A 21872-nucleotide genomic window follows, 5' to 3' on the forward strand; every position below is an offset into this window, starting at 1 on the left:
TGACTACCCCTTCCTCTGTCCCCTCATACATACAACATCTGGAAGGTCCCTCAGTCTAGTAGTGAATGACTACCCCTTCCTCTGTCCCCTCATACATACAACATCTGGAAGGTCCCTCAGTCTAGTAGTGAATGACTACCCCTTCCTCTGTCCCCCATACATACAACATCTGGAAGGTCCCTCAGTCTAGTAGTGAATGACTACCCCTTCCTCTGTCCCCCATACATACAACATCTGGAAGGTCCCTCAGTCTAGTAGTGAATGACTACCCCTTCCTCTGTCCCCCATACATACAACATCTGGAAGGTCCCTCAGTCTAGTAGTGAATGACTACCCCTTCCTCTGTCCCCTCATACATACAACATCTGGAAGGTCCCTCAGTCTAGTAGTGAATGACTACCCCTTCCTCTGTCCCCTCATACATACAACATCTGGAAGGTCCTCAGTCTAGTAGTGAATGACTACCCCTTCCTCTGTCCCCCATACATACAACATCTGGAAGGTCCCTCAGTCTAGTAGTGAATGACTACCCCTTCCTCTGTCCCCCATACATACAACATCTGGAAGGTCCCTCAATTAGTAGTGAATGACTACCCCTTCCTCTGTCCCCCATACATACAACATCTGGAAGGTCCCTCAGTCTAGTAGTGAATGACTACCCCTTCCTCTGTCCCCTCATACATACAACATCTGGAAGGTCCCTCAGTCTAGTAGTGAATGACTACCCCTTCCTCTGTCCCCCATACATACAACATCTGGAAGGTCCCTCAGTCTAGTAGTGAATGACTACCCCTTCCTCTGTCCCCCATACATACAACATCTGGAAGGTCCCTCAGTCTAGTAGTGAATGACTACCCCTTCCTCTGTCCCCCATACATACAACATCTGGAAGGTCCCTCAGTCTAGTAGTGAATGACTACCCCTTCCTCTGTCCCCCATACATACAACATCTGGAAGGTCCCTCAGTCAAAAGTATTGACTGTCAAACACAGATTCAACGACCAGGGAGCTTTTCGAAAGCCTCATAAAGAAGGGCAATGATTGGTCGACGGGTAACAATAGCAAATCAGAATCATTTACTATCTATTTAAGCCTGCTCAAGATCATAATGATGCTGTGGATGATGCATTAAACCACCCAGACACATAGAAGATACAGTTTTCCTCCGAGCTGAGCTGCAGGACAGGAAGGAAACTGGTGCTTGAAGAATTTTGAAAATAATAAATGGGGAAATATTTCACAATCCAGGTGTACAAAGTTCTTCGAGAATTACCCAGAAAGCACCACAGCTGTAATCACTGCCAATGCTGCTTCTAACATGTATTGACTCAGGAAGCTGAATACTTATGCAACTACTATATTTTAGTTATTGCGTTTTTATTCATCAAAAACAATATATATAATAGTATTTGACATTACATGGTTATTTTGGGCCCCATCAAAATTGTATAACACAAAATGACAATTAAACAAATGTTAATTAATTAATTAATGTTTCCCACGTTTTAACACAACAATATGTGAAGAAATCCGAGGGGTCTGAATACGTTTCAAGGCCGAGGGGTCTGAATACGTTTCAAGGCCGAGGGGTCTGAATACGTTTCAAGGCCGAGGGGTCTGAATACGTTTCAAGGCCGAGGGGTCTGAATACGTTTCAAGGCCGAGGGGTCTGAATACGTTTCAAGGCCGAGGGGTCTGAATACGTTTCAAGGCCGAGGGGGTCTGAATACGTTTCAAGGCCGAGGGGTCTGAATACGTTTCAAGGCCGAGGGGTCTGAATACGTTTCAAGGCCGAGGGGTCTGAATACGTTTCAAGGCCGAGGGTCTGAATACGTTTCAAGGCCGAGGGGTCTGAATACGTTTCAAGGCCGAGGGTCTGAATACGTTTCAAGGCCGAGGGGTCTGAATACGTTTCAAGGCCGAGGGTCTGAATACGTTTCAAGGCCGAGGGTCTGAATACGTTTCAAGGCCGAGGGTCTGAATACGTTTCAAGGCCGAGGGGTCTGAATACGTTTCAAGGCCGAGGGTCTGAATACGTTTCAAGGCCGAGGGGTCTGAATACGTTTCAAGGCCGAGGGGTCTGAATACGTTTCAAGGCCGAGGGGTCTGAATACGTTTCAAGGCCGAGGGGTCTGAATACGTTTCAAGGCCGAGGGGTCTGAATACGTTTCAAGGCCGAGGGGTCTGAATACGTTTCAAGGCCGAGGGGTCTGAATACGTTTCAAGGCCGAGGGGTCTGAATACGTTTCAAGGCCAAGGGGTCTGAATACATTTCAAGGCCGAGGGGGTCTGAATACGTTTCAAGGCCGAGGGGTCTGAATACATTTCAAGGCCGAGGGGTCTGAATACGTTTCAAGGCCAAGGGGTCTGAATACGTTTCAAGGCCGAGGGGTCTGAATACGTTTCAAGGCCGAGGGGTCTGAATACGTTTCAAGGCCGAGGGGTCTGAATACATTTCAAGGCCGAGGGGTCTGAATACGTTTCAAGGCCGAGGGGTCTGAATACGTTTCAAGGCCGAGGGGTCTGAATACGTTTCAAGGCCGAGGGTCTGAATACGTTTCAAGGCCGAGGGGTCTGAATACGTTTCAAGGCCGAGGGTCTGAATACGTTTCAAGGCCGAGGGGTCTGAATACGTTTCAAGGCCGAGGGGTCTGAATACGTTTCAAGGCCGAGGGGTCTGAATACGTTTCAAGGCCGAGGGGTCTGAATACGTTTCAAGGCCGAGGGGTCTGAATACGTTTCAAGGCCGAGGGGTCTGAATACGTTTCAAGGCCGAGGGGTCTGAATACATTTCAAGGCCGAGGGGTCTGAATACATTTCAAGGCCAAGGGGTCTGAATACGTTTCAAGGCCAAGGGGTCTGAATACGTTTCAAGGCCGAGGGGTCTGAATACGTTTCAAGGCCGAGGGGTCTGAATACGTTTGAAGGCCAGGGGTCTGAATACGTTTCAAGGCCGAGGGGTCTGAATACGTTTCAAGGCCGAGGGGTCTGAATACGTTTCAAGGCCGAGGGGTCTGAATACATTTCAAGGCCGAGGGGTCTGAATACATTTCAAGGCCTGACGGGTCTGAATACGTTTCAAGGCCGAGGGGTCTGAATACGTTTCAAGGCCGAGGGGTCTGAATACGTTTCAAGGCCAAGGGGTCTGAATACGTTTCAAGGCCAAGGGGTCTGAATACGTTTCAAGGCCAAGGGGTCTGAATACGTTTCAAGGCCTAGGGGTCTGAATACGTTTCAAGGCCAAGGGGTCTGAATACGTTTCAAGGCCAAGGGGTCTGAATACGTTTCAAGGCCAAGGGGTCTGAATCTGGCCAAGGGGTCTGACGTTTCAAGGCCAAGGGGTCTGAATACGTTTCAAGGCCAAGGGGTCTGAATACGTTTCAAGGCCGAGGGGTCTGAATACGTTTCAAGGCCGAGGGGTCTGAATACGTTTCAAGGCCAAGGGGTCTGAATACGTTTCAAGGCCGAGGGGTCTGAATACGTTTCAAGGCCTAGGGGTCTGAATACGTTTCAAGGCCAAGGGGTCTGAATACGTTTCAAGGCCAAGGGGTCTGAATACGTTTCAAGGCCAAGGGGTCTGAATACGTTTAAAGGCCAAGGGGTCTGAATACGTTTCAAGGCCAAGGGGTCTGAATACGTTTCAAGGCCAAGGGGTCTGAATAAGTTTAAAGGCCAATGGGTCTGAATACGTTTCAAGGCCAAGGGGTCTGAATAAGTTTAAAGGCCAATGGGTCTGAATACGTTTCAAGGCCAAGGGGTCTGAATACTTTTGCAAGGCTCTGTAACCCTACATTAGATGAATGTATTCAAGATGAGGCCATTTTTTTTTTTTATTTGCTTGGTTTTTTTATAACCATTGAAGATTCTGCTAATTATGTCGCCAGTCATGCAAAGTGGTGTTGAATTGCAATGAAATCATTTATCATAAAAGAAAAAGAAATTGGGTGGGGAAAAAAAATAGCTTCTCGAAAACTTGAAACTCACGCACCTTTATATACATTAAAAGGAAAGAGCCACCATTAATCATTGTTGACACTATCGATCAAACACACACCCCTGCATGCGTGCACACAACACACACATACAACACACACATACAACACAACACACACATACACATGCAACACAACACACACATACAACACACACATACACATGCAACACAACACACACATACACATGCAACACAACACACACATACACATGCAACACAACACACACATACACATGCAACACAACACACACATACACATGCAACACAACACACACATACACATGCAACACAACACACACATACACATGCAACACAACACACACATACACATGCAACACAACACACACATACACATGCAACACAACACACACATACACATGCAACACAACACACACATACACATGCAACACAACACACACATACACATGCAACACAACACACACAACACACACGTACACATGCAACACAACACACACAACACACACGTACACATGCCCACAACACACACATACACATGCAACACAACACACACGTACGCATGCACACAACACACACGTACACATACACACAACACACACATACACATGCACACAACACACACGTACACATGCACACAACACACTCACACAACACACACATACACATGCACACAACACACACATACACATGCACACAACACACACGTACACATGCACACAACACACACACACACAACACACACATACACATGCACACAACACACACGTATGCATGCACACAACACACACGTACACATGCACACAACACACTCACACAATACACACATACACATGCACACAACACACACTTACACATGCACACAACACACACGTACACATGCACACAACACACACACACAAACATACACATGCACACAACACACACGTACGCATGCACACAACACACACGTACACATGCACACAACACACTCACACAACACACACATACACATGCACACAACACACACTTACACATGCACACAACACACACGTACACATGCACACAACACACACACACAACACACACATACACATGCACACAACACACACGTACACATGCACACAATACACACGTACACATGCACACAACACACACACACAACACACACGTACACATGCAACAAAAGCACTCACCACTATCTATCCTTCTTTAGTTCTTGATACAATCATCTCAAAAATCAGCAGACGGTAAGTTTCTCAACATTGTTCTGTACACGGTTGATTCCTGCTATCAAAGGACTCTTGTCATAACTGAAAATATATCACTACGGTTCACTAAATCTGTGTCATACACAACCGGGTGCCAGTAGTTTTCCCAGTCTGAGGCAATGTGACACGATAGTACTTTGAACCCCGCCCTGTGCTACTGGGTCCTTTGACTTCCTGACGGGCCGCCCCCCAGGTGGTGAAGGTAGGCAACAACACCTCCACGACGCTGACCCTCAACACAGGGGCCACACAACGGTGCCTGCTCAGCCGCCTCCTCTACTCACTGTTCACCCATGACTGCGTGGCCACGCACGCCTCCAACTCAATCATCAAGTTTGCAGACGACACAGCAGTGGTTCTAAATAATGGTTTCAAAAATGTATAATTTCTTTTTTTTTCACCTTTACTTAACCAGGTAGGCTAGTTGAGAACAAGTTCTCATTTACAACTGTGACCTGGCCAAGATAAAGCAAAGCAGTGCGACACAAACAACAACAACAGAGTTACACATAAACAAATGTACAGTTAATAAAACAATAGGAGAATAACAAAGTCTATATACAGGACCTGTTTCCCTCCCTCCCTCTAAATTCTCTCCCCAAAATCAATCAGTACCTGGTCATTGAAGGTAACCATGGCGACTCTGCGGTGAGGTGAGGTCTGCAGCAGAGAGGACAGCGCCCTCTGGAGGGCATCCTGAATACTCTACAGAGAGAGAGAGAGAGAGAGAGAGAGAGAGAGAGAGAGAGAGAGAGAGAGAGAGAGAGAGAGAGAGAGAGAGAGCATTGGCATACACTACGTTGCCAAAAGTATGTGGACACCTGCTCGTCAAACATCAAATTCCAAAATCAGGGGCCTTGATATGGAGTTGGTCCCCACTTTGCTGCTGTAACAGCCTCCACTTTTCTGGGAAGGCTTTCCACTAGATGTTGGAACATTGCTGCGGGGACTTGGTTTCATTCAGCCAGAAGTGCATTAGTGAGGTCAGGTACTGATGCTGGGCGATTAAGCCTGACTCGCAGTCAGCGTTCCAATTCATCCCGAAGGTGTTTAATGGGGTTGAGGTCAGGGCTCTATACTGGCCAGTCAAGTTCTTCCACACCGATCTTATTAACAAACCATCACTGTATGGACCTCACGCTCCACAGCCTGTGGCGTTTTCCATACATTGCGTGGAGAGGGAAAAAGGCGGAGGAGTATGTTTCATGAACAGCAACTCATGGTGTGATTGTAGGAATGTACAAACCTTTAAGAGTTTCAGTCCTCTTGACCTGAAATACCTCACGTTCAAATGATGACCCCATTATCGCCCGAGAGAATTCACTGCTGTGTACACCCCGCCCCCCAAGCTGACACCACGCTGGCACTCAAGGAATTACACAGAACTTTAAACCAATTGGAAACAGCATATCTGCATTCATTGTATAAGGAAATTGAAGGAAAGTTCTCCTGAAATTTCACGAACACATCACTTGCCCCACTTGCTGGAAAAATACATTCTACTATTGTTTTTCTCCATTCCTAGACGGAGACAAAGCTCCCCTTAAAGTTCCTCGGCGTCACTGAGGACCTGAAATGGACTGAATGAAGGCACAACAGCATCTCTACAACCACAGGAGGCTGAAGAAATTCGGCGTGGCCCCTTAGACCCTCACAAACTTTTACAAATGTACCATTGAGATCATTCTGTCGCGCATCACCGCCTGGTACGACAACTGCACCACCCTCAACCGCAGGGCTCTTCAGAGGGTGGTGCGGTCAGCCCAACGCATTACTGAAGGCACGCTGCCTGCCCTCCAGGACATTAACCAAGAAGATCATAAGGACATAAGTCATAAGTCCGAAGTCACGGACTCTTCACTCGGCTACCGACTGACAGACTAAGACAGTACAGGTGCATCACAGCTAAGACCGAGAGACTAAAAACACAGCTTCTATTACAATCAGACTATTGAACAGCTTCTATCACCATCAGACTGTTAAACAGCTTCTATTACCAGACCATCAGACTGCTGAACAGCTTCTATCACCATCAGACTGCTGAACAGCTTCTATCACCATCAGACTGTTGGACAGCTTCTATCACCATCAGACTGTTGAACAGCTTCTATCACCATCAGACTGTTGAACAGCTTCTATTACCATCAGACTGTTGAACAGCTTCTATCACCATCAGACTGTTGAACAGCTTCTATCACCATCAGACTGTTGAAAAGCTTCTATCACCATCAGACTGTTGAACAGCTTCTATCAGACTGTTGAACAGCTTCTATCACCATCAGACTGTTGAACAGCTTCTATCACCATCAGACTGTTGAACAGCTTCTATCACCACACCATCAGACTGTTGAACAGCTTCTATCACCATCAGACTGTTGAACAGCTGCTATCACCATCAGACTGTTGAACAGCTTCTATCACCATCAGACTGTTGAACAGCTTCTATTACCATCAGACTGTTGAACAGCTTCTATCACCATCAGACTGTTGAACAGCTTCTATCACCATCAGACTGTTGAACAGCTTCTATCACCATCAGACTGTTGAAAAGCTTCTATCACCATCAGACTGTTGAACAGCTTCTATCAGACTGTTGAACAGCTTCTATCACCATCAGACTGTTGAACAGCTTCTATCATCATCAGACTGTTGAACAGCTTCTATCACCACACCATCAGACTGTTGAACAGCTTCTATCACCATCAGACTGTTGAACAGCTGCTATCACCATCAGACTGTTGAACAGCTTCTATTACCATCAGACTGTTGAACAGCTTCTATTACCATCAGACTGTTGACCAGCTTCTATTACCAGACCATCAGACTGTTGAACAGCTTCTATTACCATCAGACTGTTGAACAGCTTCTATCACCATCAGACTGTTGAACAGCTTCTATTACCATCAGACTGTTGAACAGCTTCTATCACTGTTGAACAGCTTCTATTACCATCAGACTGTTGAACAGCTTCTATCAGACTGTTGAACAGCTTATATCACCATCAGACTGTTGAACAGCTTCTATCAGACTGTTGAACAGCTGCTATCACCATCAGACTGTTGAACAGCTTCTATTACCATCAGACTGTTGAACAGCTTCTATCACCATCACACTGTTGAACAGCTTCTATTACCATCAGACTGTTGAACAGCTTCTATTACCATCAGACTGTTGAACAGCTTCTATTACCAGACCACCAGACTGTTAAACAGCTTCTATCACCATCAGACTGTTGAACAGCTTCTATCACCATCAGACTGTTGAACAGCTTCTATTACCATCAGACTGTTGAACAGCTTCTATTACCAGACCATCAGACTGTTGATCAGCTTCTATTACTATCAAACTGTTGATTGAACAGCTTCTATTACCAGACCATCAGACTGTTGAACAGCTTATATCCCCATCAGACTGTTGAACAGCTTCTATTACCATCAGACTGTTGAACAGCTTCTATTACCAGACCATCAGACTGTTGAACAGCTTCTATCACCATCAGACTGTTGAACAGCTTCTATTACCATCAGACTGTTAAACAGCTTCTATTACCAGACCATCAGACTGTTGAACAGCTTCTATCAGACTGTTGAACAGCTTCTATCACCATCAGACTGTTGAACAGCTTCTATCACCATCAGACTGTTGAACAGCTTCTATCACCATCAGACTGTTGAACAGCTTCTATCACCATCAGACTGTTGGACAGCTTCTATCACCATCAGACTGTTGAACAGCTTCTATCACCATCAGACTGTTGAACAGCTTCTATTACCATCAGACTGTTGAACAGCTTCTATCACCATCAGACTGTTGAACAGCTTCTATCACCATCAGACTGTTGAAAAGCTTCTATCACCATCAGACTGTTGAACAGCTTCTATCAGACTGTTGAACAGCTTCTATCACCATCAGACTGTTGAACAGCTTCTATCACCATCAGACTGTTGAACAGCTTCTATCACCACACCATCAGACTGTTGAACAGCTTCTATCACCATCAGACTGTTGAACAGCTTCTATCACCATCAGACTGTTGAACAGCTTCTATTACCATCAGACTGTTGAACAGCTTCTATCACCATCAGACTGTTGAACAGCTTCTATCACCATCAGACTGTTGACCAGCTTCTATTACCAGACCATCAGACTGTTGAACAGCTTCTATTACCATCAGACTGTTGAACAGCTTATATCACCATCAGACTGTTGAACAGCTTCTATTACCATCAGACTGTTGAACAGCTTCTATCACTGTTGAACAGCTTCTATTACCATCAGACTGTTGAACAGCCTTCTATCAGACTGTTGAACAGCTTATATCACCATCAGACTGTTGAACAGCTTCTATCAGACTGTTGAACAGCTGCTATCACCATCAGACTGTTGAACAGCTTCTATTACCATCAGACTGTTGAACAGCTTCTATCACCATCACACTGTTGAACAGCTTATATTACCATCAGACTGTTGAACAGCTTCTATTACCATCAGACTGTTGAACAGCTTCTATTACCAGACCATCAGACTGTTGAACAGCTTCTATCACCATCAGACTGTTGAACAGCTTCTATTACCATCAGACTGTTGAACAGCTTCTATTACCAGACCACCAGACTGTTAAACAGCTTCTATCACCATCAGACTGTTGAACAGCTTCTATCACCATCAGACTGTTGAACAGCTTCTATTACCATCAGACTGTTGAACAGCTTCTATTACCAGACCATCAGACTGTTGAACAGCTTCTATTACTATCAAACTGTTGATTGAACAGCTTCTATTACCAGACCATCAGACTGTTGAACAGCTTATATCCCCATCAGACTGTTGAACAGCTTCTATTACCATCAGACTGTTGAACAGCTTCTATTACCAGACCATCAGACTGTTGAACAGCTTCTATCACCATAGACTGTTGAACAGCTTCTATTACCATCAGACTGTTAAACAGCTTCTATTACCAGACCATCAGACTGTTGAACAGCTTCTATCAGACTGTTGAACAGCTTCTATCACCATCAGACTGTTGAACAGCTTCTATTACCATCAGACTGTTGAACAGCTTCTATCAGACTGTTGAACAGCTTCTATCACCATCAGACTGTTGAACAGCTTCTATCACCATCAGACTGTTGAACAGCTTCTATCACCATCAGACTGTTGAACAGCTTCTATCACCATCAGACTGTTGAACAGCTTCTATCACCATCAGACTGTTGAACAGCTTCTATCACCATCAGACTGTTGAACAGCTTCTATCTCCATCAGACTGTTGAACAGCTTCTATAACCAGACCATCAGACTATTGAACAGCTTCTACCACCATCAGACTATTGAACAGCTTCTATCACCATCAGACTGTTGGACAGCTTCTATCACCATCAGACTGTTGGACAGCTTCTATCACCATCAGACTGTTGAACAGCTTCTATTACCATCAGACTGTTGAACAGCTTCTATCACCATCAGACTGTTGAACAGCTTCTATTACCATCAGACTGTTGAACAGCTTCTATGACCAGACCATCAGACTGTTGAACAGCTTCTATCACCATCAGACTGTTGAACAGCTTCTATTACCATCAGACTGTTGAACAGCTTCTATTACCAGACCATCAGACTGTTGAACAGCTTCTATGACCAGGCCATCAGACTGTTGAACAGCTTCTATCACCATCAGACTGTTGAACAGCTTCTATTACCAGACCATCAGACTGTTGAACAGCTTCTATTACCAGACCATCAGACTGTTGAACAGCTTCTATCACCATCAGACTGTTGAACAGCTTCTATTACCAGACCATCAGACTGTTGAACAGCTTCTATCACCAGACCATCAGACTGTTGAACAGCTTCTATCACCATCAGACTGTTGACCAGCTTCTATTACCAGACCATCAGACTGTTGAACAGCTTCTATTACCATCAGACTGTTGAACAGCTTCTATCACCATCAGACTGTTGAACAGCTTCTATCACTGTTGAACAGCTTCTATTACCATCAGACTGTTGAACAGCTTCTTTCAGACTGTTGAACAGCTTCTATCACCATCAGACTGTTGAACAGCTTCTATCAGACTGTTGAACAGCTGCTATCACCATCAGACTGTTGAACAGCTTCTATTACCATCAGACTGTTGAACAGCTTCTATCACCATCAGACTGTTGAACAGCTTCTATCACCATCAGACTGTTGAACAGCTTCTATCACCATCAGACTGTTGAACAGCTTGATTCCATCAGACTGGACCATCACCCATCAGACTGTTGCACACATGACTGTAAGTCGCTTTGGATAAAAGCGTCTGCTAAATGGCATATATTATTATTATTATTATTATTACCATCAGACTGTTGAACAGCTTCTATTACCAGACCACCAGACTGTTAAACAGCTTCTATCACCATCAGACTGTTGAACAGCTTCTATCACCATCAGACTGTTGAACAGCTTCTATTACCATCAGACTGTTGAACAGCTTCTATTACCAGACCATCAGACTGTTGAACAGCTTCTATTACTATCAAACTGTTGAACAGCTTCTATTACCAGACCATCATACTGTTGAACAGCTTCTATTACCAGACCATCAGACTGTTGAACAGCTTCTATCACCATCAGGCTGTTGAACAGCTTCTATTACCATCAGACTGTTGAACAGCTTCTATTACCAGACCATCAGACTGTTGAACAGCTTCTATCACCATCAGACTGTTGAACAGCTTCTATTACCATCAGACTGTTGAACAGCTTCTATCACCATCAGACTGTTGAACAGCTTCTATCAGACTGTTGAACAGCTTCTATCACCATCAGACTGTTGAACAGCTTCTATTACCATCAGACTGTTGAACAGCTTCTATCAGACTGTTGAACAGCTTCTATCACCATCAGACTGTTGAACAGCTACTATCACCATCAGACTGTTGAACAGCTTCTATCACCATCAGACTGTTGAACAGCTACTATCACCATCAGACTGTTGAACAGCTTCTATCAGACTGTTGAACAGCTTCTATCTCCATCAGACTGTTGAACAGCTTCTATCACCATCAGACTGTTGAACAGCTTCTATAACCAGACCATCAGACTATTGAACAGCTTCTATCACCATCAGACTGTTGGAACAGCTTCTATCACCATCAGACTGTTGAACAGCTTCTATTACCAGACCATCAGACTGTTGAACTTCTTCTATCACCATCAGACTGTTGAACAGCTTCTATCAGACTGTTGAACAGCTTCTATCAGACTGTTGAACAGCTTCTATCACCATCAGACTGTTGAACAGCTTCTATCACCATCAGACTGTTGAACAGCTTCTATCACCACACCATCAGACTGTTGAACAGCTTCTATCACCACACCATCAGACTGTTGAACAGCTTCTATCACCATCAGACTGTTGAACAGCTTCTATTACCATCAGACTGTTGAACAGCTTCTATCACCATCAGACTGTTGAACAGCTTCTATCACCATCAGACTGTTGACCAGCTTCTATTACCAGACCATCAGACTGTTGAACAGCTTCTATTACCATCAGACTGTTGAACAGCTTCTATCACCATCAGACTGTTGAACAGCTTCTATTACCATCAGACTGTTGAACAGCTTCTATCACTGTTGAACAGCTTCTATTACCATCAGACTGTTGAACAGCTTCTATCAGACTGTTGAACAGCTTCTATCACCATCAGACTGTTGAACAGCTTCTATCAGACTGTTGAACAGCTGCTATCACCATCAGACTGTTGAACAGCTTCTATTACCATCAGACTGTTGAACAACTTCTATCACCATCAGACTGTTGAACAGCTTCTATCACCATCACACTGTTGAACAGCTTCTATTACCATCAGACTGTTGAACAGCTTCTATTACCATCAGACTGTTGAACAGCTTCTATTACCAGACCATCAGACTGTTGAACAGCTTCTATCACCATCAGACTGTTGAACAGCTTCTATTACCACACCATCAGACTGTTGAACAGCTTCTATTACCAGACCACCAGACTGTTAAACAGCTTCTATCACCATCAGACTGTTGAACAGCTATCACCATCAGACTGTTGAACAGCTTCTATTACCATCAGACTGTTGAACAGCTTCTATTACCAGACCATCAGACTGTTGAACAGCTTCTATTACTATCAAACTGTTGATTGAACAGCTTCTATTACCAGACCATCAGACTGTTGAACAGCTTCTATCTCCATCAGACTGTTGAACAGCTTCTATTACCATCAGACTGTTGAACAGCTTCTATTACCAGACCATCAGACTGTTGAACAGCTTCTATCACCATCAGACTGTTGAACAGCTTCTATTACCATCAGACTGTTGAACAGCTTCTATTACCAGACCATCAGACTGTTGAACAGCTTCTATCAGACTGTTGAACAGCTTATATCACCATCAGACTGTTGAACAGCTTCTATTACCATCAGACTGTTGAACAGCTTCTATCAGACTGTTGAACAGCTTCTATCACCATCAGACTGTTGAACAGCTTCTATCACCATCAGACTGTTAAACAGCTACTATCACCATCAGACTGTTGAACCGCTTCTATTACCAGACCATCAGACTGTTGAACAGCTTCTATCACCATCAGGCTGTTGAACAGCTTCTATTACCATCAGACTGTTGAACAGCTTCTATTACCAGACCATCAGACTGTTGAACAGCTTCTATTACTATCAAACTGTTGAACAGCTTCTATTACCAGACCATCATACTGTTGAACAGCTTCTATTACCATCAGACTGTTGAACAGCTTCTATCACCATCAGACTGTTGAACAGCTTCTATCAGACTGTTGAACAGCTTCTATCACCATCAGACTGTTGAACAGCTTCTATTACCATCAGACTGTTGAACAGCTTCTATCAGACTGTTAAACAGCTTCTATCACCATCAGACTGTTGAACAGCTACTATCACCATCAGACTGTTGAACAGCTTCTATCACCATCAGACTGTTGAACAGCTTCTATTACCAGACCATCAGACTGTTGAACTTCTTCTATCACCATCAGACTGTTGAACAGCTTCTATCAGACTGTTGAACAGCTTCTATCAGACTGTTGAACAGCTTCTATCACCATCAGACTGTTGAACAGCTTCTATCACCATCAGACTGTTGAACAGCTTCTATCACCACACCATCAGACTGTTGAACAGCTTCTATCACCATCAGACTGTTGAACAGCTTCTATCACCATCAGACTGTTGAACAGCTTCTATCACCATCAGACTGTTGAACAGCTTCTATCACCATCAGACTGTTGAACAGCTTCTATTACCAGACCATCAGACTGTTGAACAGCTTCTATTACCATCAGACTGTTGAACAGCTTCTATCACCATCAGACTGTTGAACAGCTTCTATTACCATCAGACTGTTGAACAGCTTCTATCAGACTGTTGAACAGCTTCTATTACCATCAGACTGTTGAACAGCTTCTATCACCATCAGACTGTTGAACAGCTTCTATCACTATCAGACTGTTGAACAGCTTCTATCACCATCAGACTGTTGAACAGCTTCTATCACCATCAGACTGTTGAACAGCTTCTATCACCATCAGACTGTTGAACAGCTTCTATCACCATCAGACTGTTGAACAGCTTCTATCACCATCAGACTGTTGAACAGCTTCTATCACCATCAGACTGTTGAACAGCTTCTATTACCATCAGACTGTTGAACAGCTCATCACCATCAGACTGTTGAACAGCTTCTATCACCATCAGACTGTTGAACAGCCATCAGACTGTTGAACAGCTTCTATTACCATCAGACTGTTGAACATCAGACTGTTGAACAGCTTCTATCACCATACCAGACCATCAGACTGTTGAACAGCTTCTATCACCATCAGACTGTTGAACAGCTTCTATCACCATCAGACTGACTGTTGAACAGCTTCTATTACCATCAGACTGTTGAACAGCTTCTATTACCAGACCATCAGACTGTTGAACAGCTTCTATTACTATCAAACTGTTGAATGAACAGCTTCTATTACCAGACCATCAGACTGTTGAACAGCTTCTATCTCCATCAGACTGTTGAACAGCTTCTATTACCATCAGACTGTTGAACAGCTTCTATTACCAGACCATCAGACTGTTGAACAGCTTCTATCACCATCAGACTGTTGAACAGCTTCTATTACCATCAGACTGTTGAACAGCTTCTATTACCAGACCATCAGACTGTTGAACAGCTTCTATCAGACTGTTGAACAGCTTATATCACCATCAGACTGTTGAACAGCTTCTATTACCATCAGACTGTTGAACAGCTTCTATCAGACTGTTGAACAGCTTCTATCACCATCAGACTGTTGAACAGCTTCTATCACCATCAGACTGTTGAACAGCTTCTATCACCATCAGACTGTTGAACAGCTTCTATCACCATCAGACTGTTGAACAGCTTCTATCAGACTGTTGAACAGCTTCTATCTCCATCAGACTGTTGAACAGCTTCTATAACCAGACCATCAGACTATTGAACAGCTTCTATCACCATCAGACTATTGAACAGCTTCTATCACCATCAGACTGTTGGACAGCTTCTATTACCATCAGACTGTTGAACAGCTTCTATCACCATCAGACTGTTGAACAGCTTCTATTACCATCAGACTGTTGAACAGCTTCTATGACCAGACCATCAGACTGTTGAACAGCTTCTATCACCATCAGACTGTTGAACAGCTTCTATCACCATCAGACTGTTGAACAGCTTCTATTACCAGACCATCAGACTGTTGAACAGCTTCTATGACCAGGCCATCAGACTGTTGAACAGCTTCTATCACCATCAGACTGTTGAACAGCTTCTATTACCAGACCATCAGACTGTTGAACAGCTTCTATTACCAGACCATCAGACTGTTGAACAGCTTCTATCACCATCAGACTGTTGAACAGCTTCTATTACCAGACCATCAGACTGTTGAACAGCTTCTATCACCAGACCATCAGACTGTTGAACAGCTTCTATCACCATCAGACTGTTGAACAGCTTCTATCACTGTTGAACAGCTTCTATTACCATCAGACTGTTGAACAGCTTCTATCAGACTGTTGAACAGCTTCTATCACCATCAGACTGTTGAACAGCTTCTATCTGTTGAGACCAGCTTCTATCACCATCAGACTGTTGAACAGCTTCTATTACCATCAGACTGTTGAACAGCTTCTATCACCATCAGACTGTTGAACAGCTTCTATCACCATCAGACTGTTGAACAGCTTCTATCACCATCAGACTGTTGAACAGCTTCTATTACCATCAGACTGTTGAACAGCTTCTATTACCAGACCATCAGACTGTTGAACAGCTTCTATCACCATCAGACTGTTGAACAGCTTCTATCACCATCAGACTGTTGAACAGCTTCTATTACCATCAGACTGTTGAACAGCTTCTATTACCAGACCATCAGACTGTTGAACAGCTTCTATTACTATCAAACTGTTGAACAGCTTCTATTACCAGACCATCAGACTGTTGAACAGCTTCTATTACCAGACCATCAGACTGTTGAACAGCTTCTATCACCATCAGGCTGTTGAACAGCTTCTATTACCATCAGACTGTTGAACAGCTTCTATTACCAGACCATCAGACTGTTGAACAGCTTCTATCACCATCAGACTGTTGAACAGCTTCTATTACCATCAGACTGTTGAACAGCTTCTATCACCATCAGACTGTTGAACAGCTTCTATCAGACTGTTGAACAGCTTCTATCACCATCAGACTGTTGAACAGCTTCTATTACCATCAGACTGTTGAACAGCTTCTATTACCAGACCACCAGACTGTTAAACAGCTTCTATCACCATCAGACTGTTGAACAGCTTCTATCACCATCAGACTGTTGAACAGCTTCTATTACCATCAGACTGTTGAACAGCTTCTATTACCAGACCATCAGACTGTTGAACAGCTTCTATTACTATCAAACTGTTGATTGAACAGCTTCTATTACCAGACCATCAGACTGTTGAACAGCTTCTATCTCCATCAGACTGTTGAACAGCTTCTATTACCATCAGACTGTTGAACAGCTTCTATTACCAGACCATCAGACTGTTGAACAGCTTCTATCACCATCAGACTGTTGAACAGCTTCTATTACCATCAGACTGTTGAACAGCTTCTATTACCAGACCATCAGACTGTTGAACAGCTTCTATCAGACTGTTGAACAGCTTATATCACCATCAGACTGTTGAACAGCTTCTATTACCATCAGACTGTTGAACAGCTTCTATCAGACTGTTGAACAGCTTCTATCACCATCAGACTGTTGAACAGCTTCTATCACCATCAGACTGTTGAACAGCTACTATCACCATCAGACTGTTGAACAGCTTCTATCACCATCAGACTGTTGAACAGCTTCTATCACCATCAGACTGTTGAACAGCTTCTATCACCATCAGACTGTTGAACAGCTTCTATCAGACTGTTGAACAGCTTCTATCTCCATCAGACTGTTGAACAGCTTCTATAACCAGACCATCAGACTATTGAACAGCTTCTATCACCATCAGACTGTTGAACAGCTTCTATTACCATCAGACTGTTGAACAGCTTCTATTACCAGACCACCAGACTGTTAAACAGCTTCTATCACCATCAGACTGTTGAACAGCTTCTATCACCATCAGACTGTTGAACAGCTTCTATTACCATCAGACTGTTGAACAGCTTCTATCAGACTGTTGAACAGCTTCTATCACCATCAGACTGTTGAACAGCTTCTATCACCATCAGACTGTTGAACAGCTACTATCACCATCAGACTGTTGAACAGCTTCTATCACCATCAGACTGTTGAACAGCTTCTATCACCATCAGACTGTTGAACAGCTTCTATCACCATCAGACTGTTGAACAGCTTCTATTACCATCAGACTGTTGAACAGCTTCTATTACCAGACCATCAGACTGTTGAACAGCTTCTATCAGACTGTTGAACAGCTTATATCACCATCAGACTGTTGAACAGCTTCTATCTCCATCAGACTGTTGAACAGCTTCTATAACCAGACCATCAGACTATTGAACAGCTTCTATCACCATCAGACTGTTGACCAGCTTCTATTACCATCAGACTGTTGAACAGCTTCTATTACCAGACCATCAGACTGTTGAACAGCTTCTATCAGACTGTTGAACAGCTTATATCACCATCAGACTGTTGAACAGCTTCTATTACCATCAGACTGTTGAACAGCTTCTATCAGACTGTTGAACAGCTTCTATCACCATCAGACTGTTGAACAGCTTCTATCACCATCAGACTGTTGAACAGCTACTATCACCATCAGACTGTTGAACAGCTTCTATCACCATCAGACTGTTGAACAGCTTCTATCACCATCAGACTGTTGAACAGCTTCTATCACCATCAGACTGTTGAACAGCTTCTATCAGACTGTTGAACAGATTCTATCTCCATCAGACTGTTGAACAGCTTCTATAACCAGACCATCAGACTATTGAACAGCTTCTATCACCATCAGACTGTTGAACAGCTTCTATTACCATCAGACTGTTGAACAGCTTCTATTACCAGACCATCAGACTGTTAAACAGCTTCTATCACCATCAGACTGTTGAACAGCTTCTATCACCATCAGACTGTTGAACAGCTTCTATTACCATCAGACTGTTGAACAGCTTCTATTACCAGACCATCAGACTGTTGAACAGCTTCTATTACTATCAAACTGTTGAACAGCTTCTATTACCAGACCATCAGACTGTTGAACAGCTTCTATCTCCATCAGACTGTTGAACAGCTTCTATTACCATCAGACTGTTGAACAGCTTCTATTACCAGACCATCAGACTGTTGAACAGCTTCTATCACCATCAGACTGTTGAACAGCTTCTATTACCATCAGACTGTTGAACAGCTTCTATTACCAGACCATCAGACTGTTGAACAGCTTCTATCAGACTGTTGAACAGCTTATATCACCATCAGACTGTTGAACAGCTTCTATTACCATCAGACTGTTGAACAGCTTCTATCAGACTGTTGAACAGCTTCTATCACCATCAGACTGTTGAACAGCTTCTATCACCATCAGACTGTTGAACAGCTACTATCACCATCAGACTGTTGAACAGCTTCTATCACCATCAGACTGTTGAACAGCTTCTATCACCATCAGACTGTTGAACAGCTTCTATCACCATCAGACTGTTGAACAGCTTCTATCAGACTGTTGAACAGCTTCTATCTCCATCAGACTGTTGAACAGCTTCTATAACCAGACCATCAGACTATTGAACAGCTTCTATCACCATCAGACTATTGAACAGCTTCTGTTGGACAGCACCATCAGACTGTTGAACAGACTGTTGAACAGCTTCTATTACCATCAGACTGTTGAACAGCTTCTATCCAGACCATCAGACTGTTGAACAGCTTCTATCACCATCAGACTGTTGAACAGCTTCTATTACCATCAGACTGTTGAACAGCTTCTATTACCAGACCATCAGACTGTTGAACAGCTTCTATGACCAGGCCATCAGACTGTTGAACAGCTTCTATCACCATCAGACTGTTGAACAGCTTCTATTACCAGACCATCAGACTGTTGAACAGCTTCTATCACCATCAGACTGTTGAACAGCTTCTATTACCAGACCATCAGACTGTTGAACAGCTTCTATCACCAGACCATCAGACTGTTGAACAGCTTCTATCACCATCAGACTGTTGAACAGCTTCTATTACCAGACCATCAGACTGTTGAACAGCTTCTATTACCATCAGACTGTTGAACAGCTTCTATCACCATCAGACTGTTGAACAGCTTCTATCACTGTTGAACAGCTTCTATTACCATCAGACTGTTGAACAGCTTCTATCAGACTGTTGAACAGCTTCTATCACCATCAGACTGTTGAACAGCTTCTATCAGACTGTTGAACAGCTTCTATCACCATCAGACTGTTGAACAGCTTCTATTACCATCAGACTGTTGAACAGCTTCTATCACCATCAGACTGTTGAACAGCTTCTATCACCATCAGACTGTTGAACAGCTTCTATTACCATCAGACTGTTGAACAGCTTCTATTACCAGACCACCAGACTGTTGAACAGCTTCTATCACCATCAGACTGTTGAACAGCTTCTATCACCATCAGACTGTTGAACAGCTTCTATTACCATCAGACTGTTGAACAGCTTCTATTACCAGACCATCAGACTGTTGAACAGCTTCTATTACCATCAGACTGTTGAACAGCTTCTATTACCAGACCATCAGACTGTTGAACAGCTTCTATTACCAGACCATCAGACTGTTGAACAGCTTCTATCACCATCAGACTGTTGAACAGCTTCTATTACCATCAGACTGTTGAACAGCTTCTATCACCATCAGACTGTTGAACAGCTTCTATCACCATCAGACTGTTGAACAGCTTCTATCACCATCAGACTGTTGAACAGCTTCTATCACCATCAGACTGTTGAACAGCTTCTATCAGACTGTTGAACAGCTTCTATCACCATCAGACTGTTGAACAGCTTCTATTACCATCAGACTGTTGAACAGCTTCTATCACCATCAGACTGTTGAACAGCTTCTATCACCATCAGACTGTTGAACAGCTTCTATCACCAGACATCAGACTGTTGAACAGCTTCTATCACCATCAGACTGTTGAACAGCTTCTATCACCATCAGACTGTTGAACAGCTTCTATCAGCTTCATCAGACTGTTGAACAGCTTCTATTACCAGACCATCAGACTGTTGAACAGCTTCTATCACCATCAGACTGTTGAATCACCATCAGCTGTTGAACTATCACCATCAGACTGTTGAACAGCTTCTATCACCATCAGACTGTTGAACAGCTTCTATCAGACTGTTGAACAGCTTCTATCAGCTACCATCAGACTGTTGAACAGCTTCTATCACCATCAGACTGTTGAACAGCTTCTATCACCATCAGACTGTTGAACAGCTTCCATCAGACTGTTGAACAGCTTCTATCACCATCAGACTGTTGAACAGCTTCTATCACCATCAGACTGTTGAACAGCTTCTATCACCATCAGACTGTTGAACAGCTTCTATCACCAGACTATCATCAGACTGTTGAACAGCTTCTATCACCAGACCATCAGACTGTTGAACAGCTTCTATCACCATCAGACTGTTGAACAGCTTCTGTTGAACAGCTTATCACCATCAGACTGTTGAACAGCTTCTATCACCATCAGACTGTTGAACAGCTTCTATCACCATCAGACTGTTGAACAGCTTCTATCACCATCAGACTGTTGAACAGCTTCTATCACCATCAGACTGTTGAACAGCTTCTATCACCATCAGACTGTTGAACAGCTTCTATTACCAGACCATCAGACTGTTGAACAGCTTCTATCCAGACCATCAGACTGTTGAACAGCTTCTATCCACCATCAGACTGTTGAACAGCTTCTATCACCATCAGACTGTTGAACAGCTTCTATTACCAGACCATCAGACTGTTGAACAGCTTCTATCACCATCAGACTGTTGAACAGCTTCTATTACCAGACCATCAGACTGTTGAACAGCTTCTATCACCAGACCATCAGAC

General features: G+C 43.5%; 1 protein-coding gene across 1 annotated transcript in view; it reads right to left on the bottom strand.

Annotated features, from left to right (window-relative positions):
• Positions 1-21872, bottom strand: part of LOC124008860 (circularly permutated Ras protein 1-like) — a 53813-nt gene that overhangs the window by 17590 nt on the left and 14351 nt on the right. Inside the window, exon 7 of the mRNA XM_046320442.1 lies at positions 5836-5925. Coding sequence (XP_046176398.1) covers positions 5836-5925 — 90 coding nt within the window. The remainder of the gene's footprint in view (positions 1-5835; positions 5926-21872) is intronic.

Source organism: Oncorhynchus gorbuscha, linkage group LG21 (genome assembly GCF_021184085.1).
Source record: "Oncorhynchus gorbuscha isolate QuinsamMale2020 ecotype Even-year linkage group LG21, OgorEven_v1.0, whole genome shotgun sequence".
NCBI lineage: Eukaryota > Metazoa > Chordata > Actinopteri > Salmoniformes > Salmonidae > Oncorhynchus > Oncorhynchus gorbuscha.